Raw genomic sequence first — 27,430 nt, 5'->3', positions numbered from 1 at the left:
GCCGAGGCAACCCCAGGGTCCCCTCCCTCCACCCCAGCTCCACGCCTTTTCCCAAGAGCCTCTCACTCTCCTGCCTGGATCATGGCATGCTTTCTGGCTGCAGGTCAGAGGGCTGAAAGCTTTCCTATCACATTTCCTTCCCATTAGCAAAGCGTTCTGAGCATGTACCCAACACATTTATCACTCTTACAAGTGACATCACCATCACTATCATAACGGTACCTGTGTTTTAAAACACTCAGACAAAAAGAATGAGATTTTTTTTTTTCTTGAAAACCGAACAGATTAGAATGAGATTTTAAAAATATAAAAAGAAATTTTCCTCCTGTGTCCCAATGGGTCACCAGGCACCTAACACTTCAGAGCCCCTCCCTGCATCTGACCTCTGCCCTGCGAAGTCTTTTTTTTTTTTTCAAATGCAGCTGCCAGCTATGTGGGAGGGAGTGGAGCAGAGCTACAAACCAGCTCAGATCCAGCTGGACCAGGCACTGCTCTGTGAAATGCTCCACCGTGTGCGCTCTGGGAGCCACTGGGACAAGAGCAAAGGGTCTGGGACAGGCTGGGCCTGCAGAAGAAACACGCAGCGAATCCCCCGGCGGAGGGCCCACTCACTTCCTGTCGAACATCCACTCACCCTTAAGACCCCGGGGTAAAGCTGACCCCTCCGAGAGGCTTCCCTGCACGCAGGACTCAAGGGTGGACCCAGGGACGGCGCAAGGTGAGCCCAGCGCCACCTACCTCCTGCCGGAACTCCACCGCCTCCCGCCCGTTCTCCTCCTTGGTCTCCACCAGGGACATCTTAACCCAGGTGCGGAAGCCCCCGGAGAACTTCCAGCTGGAATAGGCACTCTCGCAGGCCTGCATGAAGCCGGCCCTGTCTGGGCTTGGAGAGCAGAGAAGGAAGGTCCGCGTTAATCAGGCAGGGCTCCAACTTAGCCAGACAAACTCCAGCCCTTACCAGCAGCCAGCTCCTCTGCTGGTACTGGCAGGACACGGCCCACCCCCTCCTTCCTCACGGCTGGAGGGGAAGCTGCCGCCTGCCTCAAGGCTGAAGCGTGGTCTCTGGAGCTCCCAGCAGAAGCCCCCCACCCCACCCCTCTCCCTGTCTTCTCCACCACCTGCTCCCAGCAAAGAGGCCTGCAGACTGGGCTGGGCCCCCCAGCACCCTGGAGAACTCAGCTTCAGCAGCCCTGAGGTGCCCTCCCTGGCCATCAGCCTCCCTAAAGGCCCGGAGAGGGGAGGAGGGTTCCCTTGGGAGCTCTCAGCCAGAGGAGGCATCTGCAGCGCCCACCCAAGGGTCACAGAGCGCCCAGGGCCAAGAGGAAACCGCCGCGCAGCGCTGAGAACGCTCAGAGGGGTACAGGGAGGCGCTGGGCAAGGAGGGGATGCAGCCCGTGTCTGCAGGGAAGGGAGGGGAGCTCCAGCTAGAAGGGGCAGAAGAGGCCCTGAGCCCCAGGAAAGGGCCACAGTGTGACCAGCAGAGGCAGCTCATGGCCACGTCAGCCCAGGGGTGGAGGGGCAGCCTCCCTTTGGCCACGGCTCCTTGAAACGGAGCCGCCGTACCTGGAGGACCCAAGTCACCAGCCCCTCAGGACCCCCTGCAGGACACGCTCCCGCCACCCACAACCACTCTGGGCCCCAGAGATGGCGCAACAGGGGTGTCCCAAGATGTACAAGAACTTTCACCCTCTCGCTAGAAATGGGTGGCAGGGGGGCACTGGGCCCTCCCTTAGGGCCAGCCCCCTGTCCCTGGACACGGGGGAAACGCAGCCCCAGGCGGAGGCTGGCTGCCTGGGGCCTTACAGAAACCGGGCAGCTCCGGCCTATCCTCTGCAGCGCAGTCAGGGAGTGGGGGACCCAAGTGCCCACCCTCCGGGGTGCATCCAGCTCTGCATGTGGGGTCAGAACACCCTCCCAGGCTCCCCGGACTTTCTCAGGGGGCCCTCCGTCTGCCCGGCGGCCGCCTAGCGTCCCAATTCCCCGCACCTGCCCCCGACCCCCAGCCCAGGGATGCACACGGCTAGAGTGAGATCCTGGGGGTCAAGCGGGCTCTGAAGGGCACCTGTGTAGGAACTCCTGGAAGGACGAGAAGAGCAGGTAATCGATGGCGCTGAAGTCCTCGCTGCTCTGGTTCAGGCGGAACTGGAGGAAGACCAGCTCCCGCTTCTGCACCTCCCGCGGCCCCCGCACAATCAGGGCGGATTTCTGCAGAGACAGAGAGACCAGAGTGCCAGCCTGGGGAGCCGGGCACACGCGCCCACCCACCGACGCGGGCTCCCCAGTGGACCAGGCCCGGGCAACCCAGGACGCAGGGGTCTCCTCCCAGGGCCAAGGCAGGACACACCTCACAGGTCCCACCCCAGGGGCGTCACTGGGCCTCGGCAGGTGGCCGTGCCTCTCAGGGGAGCTCCACCGCGGCCTCCGCTCCTTCACCGCTCTGCCTGGTGCGGGGAGGGACGCGGGGCCCGGGGATCAGGTGCCTCCTCTCTAGTCCACGGCTGTGGATGGCAAGGAGCCACCTGGGGCTGGAGGCAGTAACTGTAGTCAGCTTCCATCTGCACAGAGACAACTCTCCTTTTGAGCCCTCATTTCATGAATTTCTATGATATTCAGTTAAACTCTGACTATTACAACAAATCCAACCAGCCTGGATGGGTGTGGGCCACGATGACTCCTGGTAAGCGTCCCACTCAGAGGGGAGCCAAGAGGAAGGCAGGCCAGGGAGCCGGTATCCACAGCGCCATCTAAGTGGGCACAGGCTGGTACCCAGGGAACTAAGACAGAGCGGCATCCGGATGGTGTCTGCACTGTACTATCCAGCTCCTCGTTCAAATTTCTTACAGTTCTTTTCATTTAAATTAGCTCCCATTTCCTGGAGTCAATTCTGTCAGTTCCTCTCCAGCCTTTTCTGCTGTTGGTCTCCTGGCGACCCTGAATTCTCCATTCTGAGTGTAGGGTCGGGCTGACTAGCATGGGTCTGGGGTGTGGGCTTCCTCCTAAGGGGGGCTCTTGCAGGCTGGCCCCAGCCTGGGGCTCATGGGGAGGACACCCCGAGGCAGTGGGCTGTGCAGGCCGGCGGGCCAGGCGCTCCACGTCCTCATCTCCCATAAAGAGTCCTTTATCCCAGCACTCTCCTCCTCCTGCCGCGGACATCCCGTCTCGAGTTCTACTGTTTCTCTCTGCTAACCCAGTGCCCAGGCAGGAACCCCCACCCCGAGCTTATGCAGAGAAGGGCCCCGGGGCCTTCGCCCAGAGCAAACACTGTCCCCAGAAGCCCTGCGAAGGCTGCAAGCCGGGCCGCCGGGCCCAGAGCCAGGATCCCAACTTGCCCAATGGGCAGCCTGGCTCTTCGTGATGAAAGAGAGCTGGGAGTGGGAGGAAAGCCTTCACCACAACAACAGGGACTCTGTGGCCCCTGCTTTCAGGCATGGGCTTTCCCTGGCCCCGCTCCATAGATCTGATCCAACGGGCTGTTTATACCTTACACCAGTTCCTCAAAATCTCTAGTCCTCCTATCCGTTCTTATTATCAATATTGTACCTTACTCTATCATGTGCAGGAATGGGAATTATTTCAGCAGGATTTCAGGAGGAGGTCTAGAATACATATTAACAAAAAGTCTCAGAGGAATTCTTTCATCTCAAGGTCCACCTGGGGCCTTTGTATCACCCAAGGGGCACGTCCTGCTCCGTATTCGACACGCAAGCTACCTCATCCAGCCGGTCCTTCTGTCCACAGCTTCGCCATCTGCTACCCTTTGGGGGCCCCTGGCTCTCCAGAGACACCCACCTGTGAAATTTTGCTCAGAGGAACAAACAAGCATGCTGCTAACTCCCTTTATGTTTTGGTGCAGAGTTCCTCTGCCTAGAAACCCTTTCCTTCCTTGTTTCGAGCTGGAAAACTTAACGTAGCCCTGTCCTTCTGGAAACAAGGATACAGGATGCAAAGGAGAGGATGTAAATATACACAGAATTCCTTCCTTGCCTCCAGAATCCTTGTCATCCACTATCCTGCTGAGCTGAGCCTCCGTGACGGCCGGGCCAGGGTCCTTGTTCCCGGACCAGCGCTCCTTCTCACAGGGGGCCCCGTTACTCCAGAACACGGATTCCCAGGCCCCGACCCCAGGAACCACGATTCCAGTGGGCCCAAGTGGAACCTGGAATCTGTATTATCAGAAACGATCCTGGCAGTTCTGTTGAGCACTCGGGAATGGGGCCCGCCTGGCGACATCACACCAGCTCCACTCTGCAGCCCTGCCTCCTTCCATCCACACTGAGGGAACCGCAGAGGGTCCCTCAGAGAAGGATGAGGCCCCACTGCCGCCCTGGATGCAGGCGAGCCAGCCACGGCCAGACCCCAGAGGACAGCCTCATGTTTGCTGTGGGTGAGGGCCCACACCAAGGGCAAGGGAGGCTAGCTGGCAGAAAGAAGATGGGGACCCTTGGGGTACGCACTGCCCAGGAGACGAGCATTACCAGGGTCTGATTGGAGAAGGGGTCCGTGTAGTTGATCCTCTGGGTGGTGCAGTTCACGTCTCCGGGCTGCCCGGGGCTCCTCAGAGGCGGGATGACCTCGTAATAGTGCTTACAGCTGAGCAGCTGGGCCTGACCGGGGTACAGGGCGATGCCTGGAGGCGGGACAGGGAGAAGTGAACACACGCCTAAAACCATGTCATGCGTATTTTTTCACACTCATCAACCACCTAAGCCCAGGACTCCCGGGGTGACTGCAGAGGAGGAAGAAAAAAAGGGCTGTTTACAGAGGGTGGGGAGCCCCATGCCCTGCCCTCAGAAAGCCCCGCTCTCATGGAGGCAGCCAGGGCCTTCTCAGTTAGCCCCTCTCCTGGCTGGGGATGCAGTCAGCCCGGTGCCTATAGCAACACCCACCCCATTCAGAGCCCTGCTCCACGTGCTCCCAGGAGGTCCCCCAAGCCAGGAGGCCAGGCCCCCAGGACCGCTGCCTGCCTGCAGGCTCACCGGGCGGCCCTTGGTGGTGGGACTCCCCAGGTCTCCCGTCTCTCATCTCCTGCTCCGACTGGGAGCTCCACGTGTGCAAGTCATATCTCCAAAGTCCCTCCCCTTCCCCAGCCAAGGCGCCGCACTCCAAGCTGCAAGGATGGCAGTTGTTCTAACCACACTGAGAGCTGCACATGGACCCCGGACACCGGCAATGTCAGAGAGACAAAGGGACCAGATACAGAGTAAAACCCACAGAGAGAAAGACCACAGCGGACAGAGAGAGGAGGGACAATCACGAAGCGGGCGAAGAGGCTAGGACCGGCACATGTTGTCAAGAAGCCCCCGGGAGAGGGGACTCGAGACTCCGGCTCTGCACTCCGGCTCTGCACTGTGAACAGTCCGTCCTGAGGGTCACTCGGGGGTGTCCCATGGGCAGAGTGACGGGGGCACAGGCTGGGCGGGCAGAGCCCGAGCCCCCAGACCTCACGCCACGGCCCCCTCCACCGTTCACACCACGCTACCAGAACCCAGCACCAGCGCCACCACCCTGGAGCGGACAGTCCCCTCTTCGGTAGAGATGGCTCCCAGTGTGTGATGTGGCCCGGGGGTCCCCTCTCCCGGCAGGCCCCAGCCACCTCTGGATGGCCGCGCCTCCCCTGCCTCCCGGAACTCCCACTTCCCCTGGTCACTGAGGCCCAGCTCCAGCCAGACTAGACTCATCTTCCCAGAGAAGCCCTGTCTCCCTAAGTTCATCTCTGCTCCTATGGACCCGCCTCCCAGAGAAACTCTTCCATCTGCCAAAGCCCAGCTCAAATCCTGCTGTGAATGAAGTCTTCGGTGCCCACTCCAGCCCTGCAGCCAGCACTCCAGGCTTGGTCTGCGTCGCTCCTCGGCACACGACCCTCTGGATGGGTACCAACAGCAGCTCATGGGGTGGGGCAACCCACACCCAGACTGTCTCAGACTCCCCTGCCCTTCCCATGGTGGCTGGCACCGTGCCAGGAATGCAACGGAGGCTTGGGGGGTATTTAGAAGTCACTGCCTGGGACCCGATGCCTGTCCCGGGGCAGGCGCTACCTGGGGCGTCGTAGCGATCCACCTCCTTGTAAGACACCGACATGACAGGGTGCTTGAGCTTCTCGCGGAAGTCCGTGATGGTCTGGTAGACCAGGAAGACGGCCACGGCCATGAGCAGCAGGTAGATGAAGATGAGCAGGACTGAGAAGACGTTCTTCAGGCAGGCCTTGCTGAAACGGATGCTGCTGGAGGCCGACTCACTGTCCAGGGCTGAGCAACAACAACACACACATGACCCAGAGGACATCTCCAGGCCCTTGACCTGCTTCACCCCAGAGGCAAGGCTGTCTGCACACCCAACCCCCCCACCCCAAAGCCCAACACCTGGCACCCGTCAACATACACCACACTCCTGCTCTGCCAGGATGGGGACCCGAGCTGGAGGAGACTCCCCCAGGAGACACTTTCAAGCCAGCATGGGCGCTGCCCACCCCTGAGCAGCCGAATCAGTGTGCCCTCCTCTGCCCTGAAGCCCCTCTCACCCCAAGCCTGGCCTGAAGCACTGTTCTCCCAATGGCTGCCTCCTAATTCATCCTTCAGGTTTCAGTTTAGAAAGGCATGTTTCTCAAGGAAGCCCCCTCGACCCCCTAACTTGATTGGCACCCGTTTCCCAGTGCTCCCAGGACACCCTATGGCCCTTGTTACCACTCTGCAATGTCACTGTCTACATGTCTTTTTATCCCCCAGGCTGTGAGCTCCACGTGGGTGGATACGGGGCCATTCTTGTCCACACTGCACCCCTAGCCCTTCATGCGACGCCTGGAATACGGCAGGCCTTCTGTAACTAAATGGTGAATGACTGCATGTGTCCTGAGGTCATCCCCTCCCCAAAAGCCCTAAGGTGAAGACTTAAGACAGGGTGACAGTGTTTGGAGCAGGGCAGTCAAGGAGCTAAGGCAGTTAAAGAAGGTCATAAGGATGGGCCCTAATCCAATAGCACGAATGACTATAAAGAAGAGGAAGAGCCCAGTGGCATTTTTCACTGAAACAGAACAAAACATTTTCAATTCGTATGGACACACACAACACCCTGAACAGTCAAAACAATCTTAAGAAAGAAGAACAGAGCTGAAGGAGTCACACCCCCGGACTTGAGACCATCAGTTCAGTTCAGTTCAGTTCAGTCGCTCAGTAGTGTCTGACTCTTTGTGACCCCATGGACTGTAGCACGCCAGGCCTCCCTGTCCATCACCAACTCCTGGAGTTTACTCAGACTCATGACCATCGAGTCGGTGATGTCATCCAACCATCTCATCCTCTGTCGTCCCCTTCTCCTCCCTTTTTCTACCTTTCCTAGCAACTTGAGACTACGCTACAAGGTAATCAAAACAGTATGATATGGGCATAAATACAGAAACACAGGTCAGAAGAACAGAATATCAAGCCCAGAAATAAACCCACACACTCGTGGCTAATTAATCCATGACAAAGGAGGCAAGAGTATACAAAAGAAAAAAGAAAGTCTCTTCAGTAAGCAGTGTTGGGAAAATGGGACAGCTACGTGTGAAAGAATAAAATTAGAACATTCTCTAACAACATACACGAAAATAAACTCAAAATGGATAAAAGATCTAAATGTAAGACCAAATACTATGAAACTTCCAGAGGAAAACATAGGCAGAACGCTCTTTGACATAAATCGCAGCAATATTTTTTTAAATCCACCTTCTAAAGTAATGAAAATAAAAACAAAAGTAAACAATTGGGACTGAATTAAACTTAAAAGCTTAAAAACGAAAAGACAATTTCATGGTCTAGGAGAAAATATTTCCAAACTACAAGACTGACAAGGGATTAATTTCCAAAACATACAAATAGCTCATATAGTTTAATAATAAAAAAAAAACCCAATCAAAAAATGGGCAAAAGACCTAAACAGACATTTTTCCAAAGAAGACATACAGATGGCCAGAAGACACATGAAAAGATGTTCAATATCGCTAACTATTAGAGTGAAGTGAAGTGAAGTCGCTCAGTCGTGTCTGACTCTTTGCAACCCCATGGACTGTAGCCTACCAGGCTCCTCTGTTCATGGAATTTTCCAAGCAAGAATACTGGAGTGGGGTGCCATTTCCTTCTTCAGGGGATATTAGAGTAACACAGATCAAACCACAACAACATAATCACCTCTCACCTGTACAGAATGACCATCATTGTAAGAGGTCTACAAATAATAAATGCTGGAGAGGGTGTGGAGAAAAGGGAGGGCCTATGGGCAATGGCACCCCACTCCAGTACTCTTGCCTGGAAAATCCCATGGACGGAGGAGCCTGGTAGGCTGCGGTCCATGGGGTCGCTAAGAGTCGGACACAACTGAGCGACTTCACTTTCTTTTTTCACTTTCATGCATTGGAGAAGGCAATGGCAATTGCCTGGAGAATCCCAGGGACGGCAGAGCCTGGTGGGCTGCCGTCTATGGGTTCGCACAGAGTTGGACACGACTGAAGCGACTTAGCAGCATACTACTGGTAGGAATGTAAACTGGTACAGCCACCATGGAGAACACTACAGAGGGTCCTCAGAAAACTAAAAACAGAATTCTATACGATCCTGCAATCCTACTCCTGGGCCCGCATCTGGAGAAAACTCCGATTCGAAAAGATAACATGGAGCCCAGTACTCACTGCAGCGCTGTTTGTAACAGCCAAGACATGGAAGCAACCTGAGTCTACCAACAGGTGAATGCACAGGGAAGACGAGGCACACGCGCACAGTGGAACACGGCTCATCCATTAAAAAGGATGAAACAATGCCATTTCCAGCAACGTGGATGGACACACAGATGATCATATTAAGTGAAATCAGTCAGACAGAGAAAGACAATCATAATTAATATGTGGAATCTAAAAAAAAAAAAGATACAAATGAACTTACTCACAAAACAGAAATAGACTCACACACTTAGAAAACAAATTTATACCAAAGGAGAGAGCAGGAGGGGGTGTGGAGAGAGAGGATTAACATATACACACTACTGTAAAAAAACTAGGTGAACAGCAAGGCCCTGCTGCATAGCACAGGGACCTGTACTTGGCACCAGGGAACAACCTACACTGGAAAAGACTCTGAAAAAGAACATATATGCATAGCTGATTCACTTTGCTGTATGCTTGAAACTAACAAAACACGGTAAATTAACCATACTTTGAAGAGGGAGAGACAAGAAGGTGCAGACACTCAGAGAAAAAGTCACACATGAGAACGCACCGACTGAAAGCCAAAGGAAAGGGGCCTCGGGAGACTTCAAACCTGCCGACGCCGGGGCCCTGAACTTCCAGCCTCCGTAACCGGGAAAAACATTTCTGTTGCTTCAGCCACCAGCCTGAGGTACTTGCTGAGGACAGGCCGAGCTGAGACACTCCCACAGTGCTCCTGGAGGGTCTCTGCTCCTGAAACCATGGGCTCCCTGAGGAAAAGCCTGTCTCCTCCCCAGCAGCTGAGCACCAGGCTGAGGAGGAAGCGGGGTCGGAATGGAAGCCCCAGAAGGCACGAGCTTGGCTTCTGGCTTCCAACAGTGACAAGGCTGCGCAGTCACATCACCCTTCTACAGAACACAATTACAAACTTGGACGAAATAATTTAAAATTATTTGAAGGCGCTGGAAAATGATCAAAAGCAAGCTGAAACTAAAAGAGAATCTACCCCTTTGGAAAAAAATAAACTGCGTCCGGTGAGATTTGTAAACTTGCAGCTTTTGGCCTGAGGGCTCTGAACAGTCTCTGTAAGGTGTGGTGCAGGGAGACAGTGGACAAAGTCCAAGGCTGGGGAAGCAGCCAGAAAGTTAGGGGAAAACTCTGAAAGGGAGGGAGCTACATGGGCGAATGAACTCCCAAAGCTGCAAACAAAACATGCTCCAGTTCTCACTGAAGACCCCAGGAGGGCCAGGAAAAAGCAGCAGCTGGAAACCGCAAGATTGAGAATAGAGTTCAGCTGCTCTTCATGCAAGGAATATAGGCGATTAGAACTTGAGTCTTGCTATTTTATCTACTTGCTAAAAAAAAATTCTTCAGAGGCTCTCTCACCTCAGTGCTTCCAAGATGACCAAGAAAAGAAGGAACAACAGTCGTGCCAAAAAGGGCCGCTGCCACATGCAGCCTACTCACTGTACCAACTGTGCCCATGCGTGCCCAAGGAGAAGGCCATTAAGAAGTTCATCGTTAGGAACATCGTAGAGGCCGCAGCCATCAGGGACATTTCTGAAGCGAGTGTTTTCGACGCCCATGTGCTTCCCAAGCTGTATGTGAAACTACCTTACTGGGTGAGTTGTGCGATTCACAGCAAGGTGGTCAGGAATCACTCTCGGGAAGCCCGGAAGGACCGAACACCTCCACCCTGATTTAGGCCTGCGGGTGCTGCCCCACGTCCTCCACCCAAGCCCATGTAAGGATCCAAGTCCTTAAAGACTGAAGAAATATTGGTTTCTCTGAAAAGACAATAAAATGGAAGCTATACTTTAAAAAAAAATTTTTTCTCCCACAGGATCATAAGAGAATTCAGAACCTCTATAATGTCACTGAAAATGTCTAGTGTTCAATAAAATAACTCATTAGACATGCAAAGAAACAAGAAAATGTGACCCACACTTGAGGAAAAAAGTAGTACATACAAACCAGCACCAAGATGACCCCAAATGTTGCAATTCACAGACAGGAATTTTACAGCACCTAAAGGACTTAAAAGAAAATGTATGGATAAGGAATGAACAGAGGAGAAGTATAGAAACTATAAAAAAAGAACCAATGGGGATTCTAGAGCTGAAAAGAAAAATAAATAAAATGAAAAACTCACTATGTAGTCTTTAACAGCAAAAGATGGCAGAAAACAAACAAACAAACAACAAAAAAACAGCGTAGTTGAAGTTAAATGAACAGAAATCATCCAATCTAAAAAAAGAAAGATTGAAGAAACATCTAACAGAGCCTAGATAACTGTGGGACAACATCTAGCAGTCTAACAAAAGGTAACTGAAGAGAGAAAATAGATCGCAAAAAATATCTGAAAAAAGAATGGCCCAAACTTCCCAAAAACTGGAGAAAAAAATATCAATTTATAGATTCAAGAAGCTCAATACATGCCAAGCAGGATAAGTAATAAACCAATTCTGGGCAAATCATCCTGAAACTGCCAATGCAAAGAGAAAAAAAATCTTGAAGGCACCCAGGAGAAAATGGAGGCGGGTGGGGAGCATATTACATACAGGAAATTAAATCTAACAACAGGTTAATGTTTAATCAGAAGTAATGAAGGCCAAAAGACAATGGGGGCTTCCCTGTAGCTCAGATGGTAAAGAATCTGCCTGCAATGCAGGAGACCCAGGTTCGATCCCCAGGCTAGGATGATCCCCTGGACAAGGGAATGGCAACCCACTCCAGTCTTCTTGCCTGGAGAATCCCATGGACAGAGGAGCCTGGTGGGCTAGAGTCCACGGGGTTGCAAAGTCAGACACGACTGAGCAACTGACACCACTACTACAAGACAAGGGAACATCTTTAAAGTATTGAAATAAAAAAAAATTCCATCAACTCAAGAATGTTTAAATTCCAGCAAACTAACCTTTAAAAATGAAGGGGACATAAAGGTATTTTCAAACACAAAAGCAGAGAGAATTCATTACCAATAGATCTGCACTAGAATGCATGCTAAAGAAAACTCTGAAATGACACTAGATGGCAACTCCCAGATGTATACGAAGCAATAAAGATCCCTGGAAATGTTAACTATGTGGGTAAATATAAAAAGCCACTTATATAATTTTAAAAACTTAAGGCTATCTAATGCAAAAATTATACAACAATACTGCAAATTTTCTAACTTTCAGGAAAGAAGCAACAGAGAAACAACAAACCTATGAGACAAACAGAGAACAATAAAACGGTGGAGCCACAGGCGACCGCACCAGCACCTGCAGTAAACAGACTGGATACCAGTGGAAAGGCAGAGACTACCACCAGTCTGGATTAAACCCAAGACTCAACCAAATGCCGTAATTAAGAGATGGACTTTAAATACAAAGACACAAGAGTATTTGCTTGTAACTATCTCATTTTCTTTTATTTAGAAAGCACAAAAGCAAGAGGGGCACAGAACTACAAAGGGCCCTAGCTGGTCAGAAAGAAGGAAATCATTCACTCTACGCCCACAATCCAACATCGAGCACCAGCTTTACGTGCAACACTTTGTGCTGCGGGCTTCAGGGAGATACCGAGAGAGGACCCAGGGAAGAAGGATCGATGGTTTGTGCTCCAAGCGCAACAGAACTCTGAAGGCCCTGCAGGTGGACACTGTGAGATTTCCTTTCCTCAGAGGGATGAAAGGGAGTCAGGGAGCAGGGCAGAGGTCAGCAGAGGCTTTGTGGAGGAGGCTGTGTTAGCTCTGGGACTAAAACCCCAGGAGGCTTCTGAGGAAGGCATCATCTGCTGTTCACTATTCACGTGTTTGGTGAACTGAAGACCAGCTCTCTAGCCCAGAGGCACAGCAGCAGCATGGGCTGCAAACCCAGCTCTGCTGCTGACTATGACCGCTCTGTGGCCCACAGCAAGCTATCTGGCACTCCTAGGGCTCACCTGCTGCCTGTGAAAAGGAAATCATTTCAGTTTTCTAGCATTTCTGAGAAGCAAATGACAAATTTGCTTCAAATGCCTGACAGAGTACCTGCCCCATGAATTACTGTCACTGGAGAGAGAGAATGTACCCTCTACCCCTCAAAAAATGAAGCCCTCAGCGATGAAGATAACAAAGATGAAGACCATGAAACAACCATCTCATAATAATTAATGAGAAAAAATACAAGAAGATAAAATGGAGGTGGGACAGAATACAGTGTTTCACATAATAGGCATGTATTGTTTTCATGTCTGTTAAATGGATGAACAGCCCAAAAAACAGATGAATTAAGTTGTGCAATGCCAACTTAGCTACCTCTCAACTGGTCAGTACATTTCAGGCAAACAGAACTAGAAACCAATTGATGTGCCTTACTATTAATGGCAAAAAGTTTAAAAAATTCTTCCTTTACAGGAATGCCAATTCGCAGAAGGGTTTGTGTGGTTCCTTCAGGTCGTGAAGAGCAGGTTACTCTAGCCAATGGATGTTTTAAGAGGAAGCAGGAAGCCCCAAGGAAACCCCTTGGGTAGCTGAGAGTGAAGCCAAGGCACAGAGCAGCTCCAGTTCTCCGAAAGGAATTAAGGCAACTCCTGCTCTCAACTTCTGTTGCCTCTGAGTCTACTGCTGCTGCTTCCTGTTACGAGGGACTGTGTCAGTTCTCCTCCCTCACAGCTTTGCAACCTGCCTTCTCGCCATGCCTCTCTCGTAACTCTGCTCCATTTTACTCTCAAAAGTCTTTCTCTCAGTCTCGCATCCAGACCTTCTCCTGAAGAGTATCGTGTATAGGAAAGGGTTCCCCATTGGGCATGTCACAGACACGGCCCTTCTTCACACTCAACTGCAGATGGCTTCCTTTCGCTCAGGTGCTGGTCCCTGATCGGTCGCCGGAAGTACGGTGGTCTGTGCACAGGGGCCTGCCCGCAGCCGTTTTGCTTGGAAGGCACCCCCAGCCCCTACGGTCCATGTGGGACCACAGGTTCACTTCAGAACAAGGCAGCTAAAAGCACACTCACTGTCTGAGTGGCTCATAACTGCGGTGGCAACAGGCAATCAGGGTGCTATATCCTAAGATCACAAGATGAGAGGGAAGGAACTCTGAATGACTGAATTGGTGCATAATAACATCTGAACAGAATCTTCTAAGAGTTGTTAGGGACCTAAAAGGCCATCTGGTCCAACTCCATACTTTGTGCAGCGATCCTGGCCCCGCAGTCATCAATGGACATCGGATGAGGGTCCTGGAATACTGACTCCTAGACTCCAAATTTAACTTCTTTACAGGGCTTTCATTGATCTACAGATTGGCATGTAATGTAAATAAAAAACCATGGAACTGTTTATCATCCACACATGCTATGTGTGACACTCCAATGCCTCCTGAGAAATCTGTATGCTGGTCAGGAAGCAACAGTTAGAACCAGACATGGAACAACGGACTGGTTCCAAACTGGGAAAGGAGTACGTCAAGGCTGTATACTGTCACTCTGTTTATTTAACTTATATGCAGAGTATTTCATACAAAATGCCAGGCTGGATGAAGCACAAGCTGGAATCAAGATTGCCAGGAAAAATAACAACCTCAGATATGCAGATAACACCACCCTTATGGCAGAAAGCGAAGAGGAACTAAAGTTCATCCTGATGAAAGTGATAAAGTGAAAGTGATTGTCATTCTTGATGAAAGTGAAAGAGAAGAGTGAAAAAGCTGGCTTAAAACTCAATATTCAAAAAACTAAGATGGTAGCGTCCAATCTCATCACTTCATGGCAAACAGATGGGGAAACAATGGAAACAGTGACAGACTATTTTCTTGGGCTCCAAATCACCGCAGATGGTGACTGCAGCCATGAAATTAAAAGACGCTTGCTCCTTGGAAGAAAAGTTATAACCCATCTAGACAGCATATTAAAAAGCAGAGACATTACTTTGCAGCAAAGGTCCGCATAGTCAAAGCTATTTTCATGGATATGAGAGTTGGACCATAAAGAAAGCTGAGCGCCAAAGAATTGATGCTTTCGAACTGTGGTCTTGGAGAAGACTCTTGAGAGTCCCTTGGACTGGCGAGGAGATCACACGAGTCCATCCTAAAGGAGATCAGTTCTGAATATTCATTGGAAGGACTGATGCTGAAGCTCCAATACTTAGGCCACCTGATGCGAAGAGCTGACTCATTAGAAAAGAGCCTGATGCTGGGAAAGATTGAAGGCACGTGCAGGGGACAACAGAGAATGAGGTGGTTGGATGGCATCACCGACTCAATGGACAAGAGCCTGAGCGGGCACTCGGCGGCGGCCACAGCGCAGACCCGACTTCACTCGCTCGCAGTTCGCTCCGCGCCCTCTGCAACCATGTCTGACAAACCCGATATGGCTGAGATTGAGAAGTTCGATAAGTCGAAATTGAAGAAAACGGAAACGCAAGAGAAAAATCCACTGCCTTCGAAAGAAACGATTGAACAGGAGAAGCAAGCAGGCGAGTCGTAATGCAGCGTGTGCCGCCAGTATGCACTGTACATTCCACAAGCATTGCCTTCTTATTTTACTTCTTTTAGCTGTTTAACTTTGTAAGATGCAAAGAGGTTGGATCGAGTTTAAATGACTGTGCTACCCCTTTTCACATCAAAGAATGGAGAACTACTGACAACGTAGGCCACGCCTGCCTCTCCCATCTGCCTGTGTGGCTGGCAGGGAAGGAAAAGAACTTGCATGTTGGTGAAGGAGGACAGTGAAATCTAGAGTAAAAAGCTGGTCCAAGGTGTTCTGCGGGCTGTAAAATGCAGTTTAATCAGAGTGCCATTTTTTTTGTTGTTCAAATGATTTTAATTATTGGAATGCACAATTTTTTTAATATGCAAATAAAGTTTTAAAACCTGAAAAAAAAAAAAAAAAAGAGCCTGAGCAAGCTCTGGGAGTTGGTGATGGACAAGGAAGCTTGGTGTGCTCCAGTCCATGGGATTGCAAAGAGTCGGACACAACTGAGTGACTGAACTCACTGAATGCTAGAAGTAGACACTGTTACATTTTACCATTATTTTTAAAAGGTGCTAGATATTTGATAAAATGTCCCATGTACTCTTCAGTCAGAAAAACCAAACACTGGCTATTCTGTGGCAAATTGGATGAATGCTTTTCAAAAGTATGTGTGCCTGTGGTAAGTTGCTTCAGTCATGCCCAACTCTGTGATGCTATGGACTGTAGCCTGTCTGGCTCCTCTTGCCTGGATTCTCCAGGCAAGAGTACTGGAGTGGGTTGCCATGCCCTCCTCCATGGGATCTTCCTGACCCAGGGATTGAACCCATGCCTCTTAGGTCTCCTGCACTGGCAGGTGGGTTCTTTACCACTAGCACCACCTGGGGAGCCCATGCATCCTTCATATATACGCAAACTCACAGTATGAGAAAGACAAAAAGAATGTACGAGACTTTCTTGAGAAAATTAATTTATGAGTTTTGTAAAACCCATAACAGAACTGTTTCAAAAACCAAACATGCCCCAGAATGTACTGGTAAGTCAGTCCATTAAGAAGATGTGTGATGAGCAACTCAACTTCTGAAAACATCGCTGAGACCTTTATTCACAGGAAAGGAAACTGGCTGACTACCATAACCCTGCAAAACTCTACCTTGCAGACAGCACTGGGCTAAGATGCATTCAGATTGAGAAGAAGAAATGAATTCTTTGTTTATCCTTTTCTTCTTTTTAGTGATGTGATGGGTTTCTTGTTTTAATTTCATTTTGTTTTTTTTTTGAGATATAATTTATATTCCATAAAACAGACCTTTATAAAGTGAATATAGTAGTTTTTAAAATATTCACAAAGTGTACAGTCACAACCACTATCTAATTACAGAACATTGTCATTACCCAAAAAGAAACTCTATACCCATTAGCAGTCACTCCATCTTTATCTTAGTCCCTGGCAACCAACAGTCTACTTTCCGTTGCTATGGACTTACCTATTCCAGGCAAGTCTCATAAATGGAGTCATACTGTATGTGACCTTTTGTGTCTGACTTCTTTCACGTGACAATGTTTTGAAGATTCATCCATGTTGTAACATGTATCCGTCCTTCATTCCTATTTATTGCACAATAATATTCCATTGCGTGAACACAGCATTTATCCACTCATCAGTGTATGGACATTCGTGTGGTTTCTACTTTTTGTCTATTACGATCCTGCTATAAGCATTCATTACAAGTTTTTGTGTGGACATAACAGTTTTCATTTCCCTTGGATATATAACTAAGAGTGGAACCACTGGGTCATATGGTAACTCTATATTTAAACCTTTTGAGGAACTGCCAGACTATTTTCCACAGTAGCTGTACCATTTTATTAATACATTTTCATCAGCAACATCTGGGGTTTCTAATTTCTCTACATCCTCACCAAAACTTGCTTATCATCATCTTTTTGATTGTAGTCATCCTGGTAGGTATGAAATTACACCTCATTGTGGTTTAGATTTGCATTTCCCTAAAGACTAACAATGTTGAGAATCTATTCATGTGTTTATCTGTCATTTGTATACCTTCTTTAGAGAAACATTATTCACATTCTTTGTCCACTTTTAACTGGGTTGTCTTTTATTACTGAGTTATAAGAGTTCTTTATAATTGCTAAATACAAGTCCTTTATCAGATATATGATTTGAAAATTTCTCCCATCCTGTGGGCTATCTTTTCACTTTTGTGATAATATCCTTTGGTGTGCAAGTTTTTCATTTTAATGAGGTTCAATTTACTTTTTCTTTGGTTGCTTATCTTTGTCTGTTCTATTAATATACAGTTGTTTCTGTGGAGAACTAACTAACCAAATGTTCTCAATTTGATTACATCCCTAATACAATAAACTGCTTATTCAATTAGCATGTCCGGTCTCATCTTTTCCTTTGAAAAGAATAATAAGCAGTTGTGCTTCCCCGATAGAGAGGAAATGAACAGACTGAGGCTTTAACCACATTATGGCATCAAATTGCTTCCCTCAGAGAGTAACACTGGGAATACAATCCTGAACACCAGGTGCTTAACTCGAACCTCGGCTGCTCTGTACTGTCTTCCTGTCTTGCTACCCAGAGCTCCAGCCCACCTCCTCTTCTGGCCTCCAAATGAGGACGCTTCCCAAGCTCATGGCCCTTCCCTGCTTATTCCACATTCTGTGTCCCTGGCTTTCTTCCAGGCCCCTAAACCTCCCGCTATGGGTCCAGTCCTCAACTCTCTCCTGTCAGTCCTCACTGCCTCTGGGCCAACTCCACCCAGACACCACACCCACTGAAGCTTGTCTTCTCATCCAGCCACTTGGCTTCAAACCTCAGAATCTTCTTTGATTCTTCCTTCTCCCTCTCCCCCACATCAAAACAGGCTATCATATCAGCCTCCTGCCTCTGACATGGCACAGTTGCCTTCAGTTCAGTTCAGTTGCTCAGTCAAGTCTGACCGCATGAACTGCAGCACAGCAGGCTTCCCTATCCATCATCAACTCCCTCAGCTTGCTCAAACTCATGTCCATTGAGTCAGTGATGCCATCCAATCATCTCTCCCTCTGTCATCCCCTTCTCCTCCTGCCTTCAATCTTTCCCAGCATCAGCCTCTTTTCCAAGGAGTCAGTCCTTCCCATCAGGTGGCCAAAGTATTGGAGTTTCAGCTTCAGCATCAGTCTTTCCAATGAAAATTCAAGGACTGATTTCCTTTAGGATTGACTGGTTTGATATCCTTGAGGCCCAAGTGATTCTTAAGAGTCTTCTTCAACACCACAGTTCAAAAGCATCAATTCTTTGGCACTCACCTTTCTTTATAGTCCAACTCTCACATCCATACATGACCACAGGAAAAACCATAGCTTTGACTAGATGGACCTTTGTTGGCAAAGTAATGTCTTGCTTTTTAATATGCTGTCTAGGTTGGTCATAACTTTTCTTCCAAGAAGCAAGCATCTTTTAATTTCATGGCTACAGTCATCATCTGCAGTGATTTTGGAGCCCCCAAAATAAAGTCTCTCACTGTTTCCATTGTTTCCCCATCTATTTGCCATGAAGTGATGGGACCAGATGCCATGATCTTCGTTTTCTGAATGTTGAGTTTTAAGCCAACTTTTTCACTCTCCTCTTTCACTTTCATCAAAAGGCTCTTTAGTTCCTCTTCACTTTCCGCCATAAGGGTGGTGCCATCTGCATATCTGAGGTTACTGATATTTTTCCCAGCAATCTTGATTCCAGCTGTGCTTCAGGCAGCCCAGCATTTCCCATGATATACTCTGCATATAAGTTAAATAAGGAGGGTGAAAATAAATAGCCTTGATGGACTCCTTCCCCAATTTTGAGCCAGTCTGTTGTTCCATGTCCAGTTCTAACTGTTGCTTCTTGACCTGCATATAGATTTCTCAGGAGGCAGGTAATGTGGTCTGGTATTCCCATCTCTTTCAGAATTTTCCAGTTGGATTGCTTCAACTTAATCCAGCCCCACACCCTGCCACACTCACCTTCCTTAAATGCCCACTTCATTCCTTACTGTTCTGTTCTAATTCCTTTAAATACTGCTGCTCTCTAGAGAAAGGCCAAACCGCCAATGCTGAAACCGCACCCCCAGTCTGGCCCAGCCTGGCTTTCCTACCTCACCTCCCTCTGCTTCTCTCACCAACCCTCTGTTCCAACCGCCGTGCTTCCCACTGATTCTGAAATGTCCTATTTTCATTCCCACCTCTATGTGTTCGCACATGCCACCCCTCCTCCCTGGCCAGCCCTTCTTTTCCACCCATACATCACCCTTCCTTTGGATTAATCCCACTTCCTTCACCAACTATCCCTTGCTCATTCATTCCTGAAGCCCCTGTCTCTACCATTTCTTTGGCTTTTGTTAACTCATTCATCCAAGTTGGTTTAGATATGGTGCTCTCCTGCTCTAAAGCCCCACCTCCCTCTCCCAGAGCACTGATATACACGGGGCTCCTAGACAGGGCCAGGCTACTAAGCACTGGAATTACAGCGGGAGTAGAGACGAGACAGACCTTCGTGCCTCAGAACTCCGGGGCAGGCCCAAGGGGTTGACACAACTGAAGAATTACAGTCGATAGACGTGCCCTCTCAGCTGTGCTAAATGCTACAAAAGAAGAGTAATGAACGCTAGGAACGCAGGCGACAGGGAGAAACAGACCCCATTCGGCTGTTCAGGGCAGGCTCTGCAGGAGGGTTAAGTCCTTCTCGGGGTAGCCTGCCTTCTCTCTCCACGTGGCCTGAGCTCTTGGAAGCAGGCCACGTCTCACTCCCCTTCTTTGCGGTTTTGGCATTTGGTGCAAAGATGAAGAAGTCCGTGATGGATGGACTGGTGGATGTCAGGCAGGAGTTTGGGACAAGAAAGCCCCTCATCCAGGAACAACTGAGCCAGAGTCAGAGTACATTCAGAGGGACAGGCCCGGGTTCATCAGGAGTCCTGCCATTCATTCAGTCGGAGCACAGTGCCTCTCTGTGCCCGTCTGTCTATCAACTGGGACTAAACATCTCCCTCAGAACGTGGCTAGGAGGATTATAAAGCAGGGGTACAGTCTATACAGAAAGCCCTGCCCAGGGCTGGAACAGGAAAGCACCCAGCAGGTGTGGCTGCTATCATCAGTACCATCAGTTTTATTACCGTGAGGGGACTCAGAGGCTACAGTACGGGCTCGGAAAGTTATACCCCACATCGTCAAAGTCACTGCTGAGACCGGCTGAAGGGACTTCTGAGCGCTGGGCTGTCTACAGTCTAAACAGGACACGCATCCAGCCGAGTTTCCCAAAATCAGGGAAGGCTCTTGCTGGCCAACAAACTACCCAAAATCCGCTCTGCCTGGGGGCTGGCTTCCTGCTCTGCCTCATCTCGGGCTTTGAGGCCCCAGGAATCTGAGGCAGAAAGAGAGGCTGCTAAGGTTGAAGGTCATCATGGCCATGTCCTCATTTGCCTGGCATTTATCTCTGAAAGGAAACACAACAGGAAACTTCGCCTTCCAAGTCTGGCCTCCATCCTCTTCCTGCTGCCTCCATCCATCCTCTTCAGCCTCGGGGCAAGAGGGCCGTGCAGGGTGCAGCAGGCAAAATAATGACCCACCACAGGTGTCCATGTCCTCAAGCTCGGAACCTATAATTACGGCAAGTTACAGGGCAAAGATGCGATTATAGTTGCTGATTATCTGACCTTAAAACAGGGAAAAGGGACTTTCCATTCAGTGGCTAAGAGTCCACCTGCCGATGCAGGGGACATGGGTTCAATCCCTGGTCCAGGAAGAACCCACATGCCTTGGGGCAACTGAGCCTGTGCGCCACAACTACTGAAGCCCATGTGCTCTGGGCTCCGCAAGCCGCCAACTACGAAAGCTCATGCACCTAGAGCCCATGCTCAAACACGAGAGAAGCCGCAGCGTCAGCCTGTCAGTGCAGTGAACAGTAGCCCCTACTCGCCACAACTAGACAAAGTCCACACGCAGCAACAAACACCCAGCACAACCAAAAAACGCACAGATAACTAATTAAAAAAAACAACAACAGGGAAATGATTCTGTATTACCTGGATGAGCCCAGTATAATCACAAGGGCCCTTTAAACATGGAAGAGGGAGGCAGAAGTCAGTGTCAGAACGAGCAAATCTGAGAAAGACCTGAAGGTGGAAGAAGGGACATGAGCTGAGAAAGGCAGGCAGCCCTGAGATGCTGGAAAAGGCACTGAAACAGATTCTTCTCTGGAGCCTCCAGAAAGGCATTGCGGCCTGCTGACACCTTAACTTTAGCCTAGGGAGACTCATTTTGGACTTCTGACCTCCAGGACTGTCAGATAAACTCAAAACTAAGCTGTTTTAAGTCACTATGTTTGTGGTAATTTGTTACAGAAAAGATAGAAACTAATACACAAGGCTTTCAAAACCTTCTCCCTAGGACCTCAGGGCATTGTCTCCCTCGGAGGCAATGTCCAGAGTCAGAGTCGGGGCAGTCCTGCTACAAGCTTTAGCACACTGGACTTTAACAGAAGGATTCATAAGTTATTTTTTTTTAAATCACAGGTGCAGTAGAAAGCATCTGGGGTCAGACAGCACCTGATGCAGTCAGTCTGCAGGCCAGCGTCAAGATTCTCCCACAATGCACTTAATCTCCCTGAGCCTTAGGGCCTCAAGTGGAATCAAGAGGATGACCGCCTCACAGGGCTGTCATGAGAATTAGATGGGCCATGGGGATGACAGAGCCTGGCCCAGGGGAAGCAGTAAATGTTAGCCACCCTTCCTGCCTCTTTCCTTCTACAAAGTCTTCTCTAAGGATTAGGCACAATCACAGAATTTCCAATCCCATCCCCTCCCCTCCAAATATGGGAATCCAGAGGAGCAGAGCCCCACCCCCCTCAATCCACCCAAGAAGCTGGAGTCAGGCAGGACTCCACTCACTCACTCACTCAGGCATTCATTCGACAAATCCTTATTGCACGGCCAGAGCTGAATGGGGAAGCAAAAGGGACTGGTCTCCACCTTGGTGGGGTTTATAGTCTAGTAGACTACACAGACATTAACCCAACAGTCAGGCAAACTCCTACACCATTCCATCAGCCACAGTTCCAAGCCCAGAGACGCAGAGGTTACCAGTCACAGTGGATGTGATCTAGCCAGGCAGTCAGACAAGGCTTTGCAGGAAAAAAAAAGAGTGAGCTGACAGCTGAAAGATGATTATGCATTAACTAAATGACAGACAGAAGAGAACTCCAGGCAGAGGAATAAAACAACCAAAAAGCCCGGAGCGAGGCCTGAAGAAAAACGTCAGTAGGGTCAAGGGGCAGTGAAAGCGGGGAAGCGGGGAAGGAAGGAAAAAAGAATGACTCTCAGGTCCAACTGGGTGGTGATGGCATTGTTCCTGGAAACAGGAAACACTGGGAGAGGGTCAAGCTGGCAGTGGGAAAACCATGAGGTCAATTTTGGACATGTGGAGTTCGGGGGAACTTTGGGACATCTCGGCAGAGCCATCTCCTGGGAATCAGGGTACACAGCATATGTAAAAAGGTACCTCTAGGCCAGAGATAAAACCACAGCAGACACGTGTGTGCAAACAGTGACTGAGGCAGGGGAGGGGGCCTGGGCGAGGCCACCCACCAGAGACTGCGAGAAGGAGGCCTCTGACGAATATTTAACACCCAAGAGCGGGAGGGTGACTGCAAAAGAGGCTGCAAGGAGTGGTCTGAGAAGCACAGGGTCACGTTATGGAAGCTAAGGGAGCAGAGCGTAGGCAGGAGGAAGAGGTGGTGGAGGTACCAGAGGTTGTCACTGCCAGGCTCTGCAGGATGCCACTTTACTGATGAGACCAGCTAGCTGGGCAACGAAACTGAAGAGGCCTCTTGTCAGAGACATGAGCCTACCAGATAATCTCCCAGAGGGCCCTGGGAAGTGACCCAGGTATCAGAGGCTCAACTGCCGACAGCTTCCCAGGGAAAAAGAAACAGAAAAGCAAAGACCCAAAGTCCCTGCCATTGTATCCAATATGCATGGCTGCAAAACGACGGTGATACTGGAGATCCAACACCAGGCAGGACCACCCCTCTGACACAGGTGTCTGGCTGGACTGGGGCCTGCAGCTGCAGCAATGGCTCAGCACCAGGCACGTCCACCCCCAGCGCTGAGTCCACTCACCTGGTAAGATTCCTGGACCCTGGACCTTGACCGTCTCCTTGTCCCGCTCGTCCGCTTGCTCTGAGTTCTCAACCACCTGATCCAACTCCTCACTCAGCTAAAAGGAGGAACAAAGAGCACAAAGAAGTCAGCTACATCAGCTTTGCCTTTCTAGACTAAAACAAGAAAGCAGAGGCTGCTTCTCACTTATCAAAAAAAAAAAAATCATACATTGCAGGCTATGTGCATGCATGCACGTGAAGTCGCTTCAGTCCTATCTGACTCTCTGCAACCCCATGGACGAGCTCCTCTGTCCATGGGATTTTCCAGGCAAGAATACTGCAGTAGGTTGCCAGGCCCTCCGCTAGGGGACCTTCCCATCCCAAAGATCGAACCGTGTCTCTTTATGTCTCCTGCATACCCAGGAATAGAACCATGTCTCTTTACGTCTCCTGATCGGGCAGGTGGGTTCTTTACCACTAACACCACCGGGGAAGCCCATGATGCAGGGTATGTTATACCAGCTCTACAGATGAACACAATGAAGTTCAGGAATTTCAAATAACTTCTTATATGTTAGTCTTCCAGGGCTACCACAGCAAAGTACCACAAACTAGCTGGCTGAAAACAACAGGAATTAATTTATCCCCTCATAGTTATGGAGGCTAGCAAGCTGAAGTCAAGGTGGTCGCAGGGCTGGTTCCTTCTGAAGGCTGAGGCGGAGAACCTCTCCCACGCCTCTCTTCCAGCTCCAGGTGATGCCAGCAACTCCGCGTGCTTCCTGGCTTTTAGGTGCACCCGCTCTCCAGGCCGTCTCTACCTTTACATGGAGTCTGTGTCTCCACACGGTCATGCTTCTAATAAGAACACCGAGCAGGCTGATGAAGGGCCATTCTCCTCCAGTACAACCTCGTCTTAACTAAGTACATCTGCAATAACCCTCTTTCCAAATAAGGTCACTCTCTGAGGTGCTGGGGGTGAGGATGTCGATGTATCTTTTCAGGAAACACAATTCAACTCACAAGACTTTCCATGGCCACAGAGACAGGAGCCAAATCCAAGTTAGTCTAGTTCCAAAACCCACGCTCTTAGTCACTTTCCGGAAGAGGAGGAAATGCAAGCTTAGCGTCTGCTCAGGCAGACGATGGAACAGTGAAGTTGGCGTCAGAGCTAAAGTCCACCAACTCAGGCTGCAAATGCAGAACAAAGTGGGGAGGGCAGGCCACCCCAGAGACAGGTGCTAATTAGCAGCCTAATAGCAGGCAACCTCCACCTCACTTCCTCAGTGTTCTCACCTGTCAAATGGGGACAATGAACAGTGGTAACCAACAAGGCTCCACAGTATTAAGAAGAGCAAGAAACACCAGGACCAGAGTGTCTCACTCCAGGTGGCAGCCAGCAGTCCCCTGGATTGGAAGGGTGGGGGCAGGGATAGATTTTCCCAGTATTTTCTTAGGTTCCCAGTGTCAACACTCAAGGTCTCAAGATTTTTTCTGCTTTTTTAATATTTTTCTCATTTTTTCAAAAATAATTTTACTTATTTCTGGCTGTGCTGGGACTTCACTGCTGCTCAGGCTTTTTCTCTAGTTGAAACAAGTGGGGGCTCCTCATCGCGGTGGCTTTGCTTGTTCCAGATCACAGGCTCCAGGCGCGCTGGCTCAGTACTTGCCGTGCGTGGGCTTAGCTGCTTCCTGGCATGTGAGATCCTCCCAGACCAAGGACTCAACCTGTGTCTCCTGCATTGGCACGTGGATTCTTAAACTCTGGACCACCAGGAAAGTCCCTCAAGACATTTTCATTAAAAATTCATTTCTAGGAGCCTTGAGCTAAAATAAAGCTTCTATGTACCTAATACTCTTCCATCTCCTCCTCCACGCCTGACCTTTTAGAATCAGGGAAAACTTCTAGTTTAAAGTCTTCCAAGCCCAAAAGAAAAGGAAAACCAACACGTGAAAGAGGGCTAGGAGCTTAAAGAACACCACAAGAGCCAGGACCCCAGTGGGAACACAGACCAAGAGGGCCCCAGGGCTCTCGCTGGCCAAAGGGAAAGGGAGGTACAAGTCCTGGAAAGGCCCAGCACTCTCGGATCCAAGCTTCACACAGGTTCAGCCTATAACCCTAACAGGGTCCTAACCCAGCTCCCCTCCTGACTACCTGAAGCCATAATAAACCCACCTCCTTGCCCGGCCCTGGCCAAGTTCTGCAGCATGACGCCTGCAAGAAAGAGTCAGGAGGCCGCAGTCTTCTGAAGGTGAGAGACAGGACCTTCAGAATGGGCCACTGAGGAAGGCAAGGGGAGGGGTCCTTCCAGTATCTCCCAACATGGGGAAACAGAAACTGAATCCACCCTTGGCCTTGACCCTGCAAGCAGGATAACTGCCTATGTTTTAGCAAACGTGTTAGGAGCCCTGCTTGAGAAGAGGACGGTAGAGTTTATGTGCAGATGAGGGACAGGGTCCTGTAAACCAGGACCCCAATGCTTCCCAGAAGCAGGAGCTGCCCACACCCTGTTAACAAGAACTAGCACTCACTGAGGGGCCACTACTGCCAGGCACTGAGCTAAGCACCCTACATACCAACTCAGCTAATCCTCACAGCCCCATGAGATAAGGACTACCATTAGCTTCATTTTACAGATGAACCAGAGGCTCAGAGAAGTGACTTGACAAAAGCCACACAAATGGCAAGAGGTGAGGCAAGGATAGGAACTCAGGCTTTTTGACTTAAAAGTCCTAGTATTTGGGGATTCCCTGGTGGCTCAGTGGTGAAGTATATATCTGCCAATGCACGGGTACGACCCCTGGTTGGAGAAGATTCCACAGGCCAAGAACAACTAAGCCCGTGCACAGGTGCTGAGCCTGTGCTCTAGAGCGCAGGAGCCACAACTAAGGCGCCTTCACGGCCTAGAGCCTGTGCCCAGCAGCAAGAGAAGCCCCAGCATGAGAAGCCTGTGCACCGCAATGAGCAGTAGCCCCCACTCACCGCAACTAGCGAAAGCCCGCGCATCCACAACCCGGCAGAGCCAAAAATAAATAAATCAAAAAATTTTAAAGTCGTAGTATTTATCCATTATGCTCTATTCCCTATAAACCTGAAAACTTGCAGTCAGGAAAAGTCACAACTCATTCCCCAGGATTCCTCTACTGTCTTGGGTACAGAATCTAGGGGCCACAAAATCCCAGGCACTGGCTAAAATCCAACAGGCTCCTCTGGGATAAAGGAAATGGTAGGAGAAACACAGAAATTTGTCCCAAAGTCAGATTCTAGCTCAGATCCTGCATTAAAAAATGGCAAACCTCAGGCAAATATATCATCTGTTTTCAACTTGACTTCCCTTTTTACTATAGGGCGAAGCCATCTGCTTTACCGACTCCACACAGTATCATTTACAAAGGGTGAAATGTACATGAGTATTGATCAGTATTGCTCAAGGCAGCAGCAGCTCACATGAGAGGGACTGACAGAAACTTCAGACTAGTCTGGAAAGTCAGACTGCATGGAACACATGAGATCTGAGATCCCTCCTTGTAAAATAAGGGAATTTTAACCAAAGGACCTGAAGCAGCAGTGTGAGCACAAGCATAGCAGGAGCACATTTTGAAATGGTGAGTTTCCAGTGTGGTCAGAACCTAGGCGGGTGAGCAGATGATGACAGGATAGGGCTGCAGGGCTGTCAGAGCTTGTGAAGAAGTCTGGACCGTTCTGGGCAGACCAGTGGCAGCTTCAGGTGTACGTATAAAGGGATGCTCTGGAATCAGGGTAGTGAAGTGAAAGCCGCCCAGTTGTATCTGACTCTCTGAGACCACATGGACCATACAGTCCATGGAATTCTCCAGGCCAGAATACTGGAGTGGGTAGTCATTCCCTCCTCCAGGGCATCTTCCCAACCCACGGATGGAACCCAGGTCTCCCACACTGCAGGCAGATTCTTTACCAGCTGAGCCACAAGGGAAGCCCAGGATTAAGGTAGGACCCTGAGCAAATGTGCACAGTATGGGAGACACCAAACAGGGAGAAGTGATCAGGGCAGAATCAGGGACTCAAACCTGAGGATGGAAGATGTAAGCTGCCTGAACTTGCCAAGGGAGGGGGGGCACGGTGAGGGGAACAGGGGAGGGGAGAGCATCGGAGATGACCAGGGTTTGGGACCCTCGAGGAGGAACAGGAGAGCTGGAGTCAGGAGAAG

General features: G+C 49.7%; 1 protein-coding gene and 1 pseudogene across 2 annotated transcripts in view; one reads left to right on the top strand and one right to left on the bottom strand.

Moving 5' to 3' along the window:
- The window catches only part of PACC1 (proton activated chloride channel 1), a 33,568-nt gene that overhangs the window by 5,254 nt on the left and 884 nt on the right, over nt 1-27,430 (bottom strand). The window contains exons 2-6 of one of the 2 annotated variants that reach the window (XM_069544207.1): nt 23,266-23,362; nt 6,036-6,245; nt 4,476-4,627; nt 2,063-2,205; nt 739-883 (exon numbers count right to left, since the gene is read on the bottom strand). In XM_069544207.1, the coding sequence (XP_069400308.1) occupies nt 739-883; nt 2,063-2,205; nt 4,476-4,627; nt 6,036-6,245; nt 23,266-23,362 (747 nt within the window). The remainder of the gene's footprint in view (nt 1-738; nt 884-2,062; nt 2,206-4,475; nt 4,628-6,035; nt 6,246-23,265; nt 23,363-27,430) is intronic. The other variant, XM_069544208.1, reaches the window with a different exon arrangement.
- LOC138929732 (small ribosomal subunit protein eS26 pseudogene) lies at nt 10,065-10,499 on the top strand (annotated as a pseudogene).

The sequence above is a fragment of the Ovis canadensis genome, chromosome 12 (genome assembly GCF_042477335.2).
Source record: "Ovis canadensis isolate MfBH-ARS-UI-01 breed Bighorn chromosome 12, ARS-UI_OviCan_v2, whole genome shotgun sequence".
Classification (NCBI taxonomy): Eukaryota; Metazoa; Chordata; class Mammalia; order Artiodactyla; family Bovidae; genus Ovis; species Ovis canadensis.
Note: the sequence above shows the minus strand (reverse complement) of the source record. Positions and strands in the feature narration are given on the sequence as shown.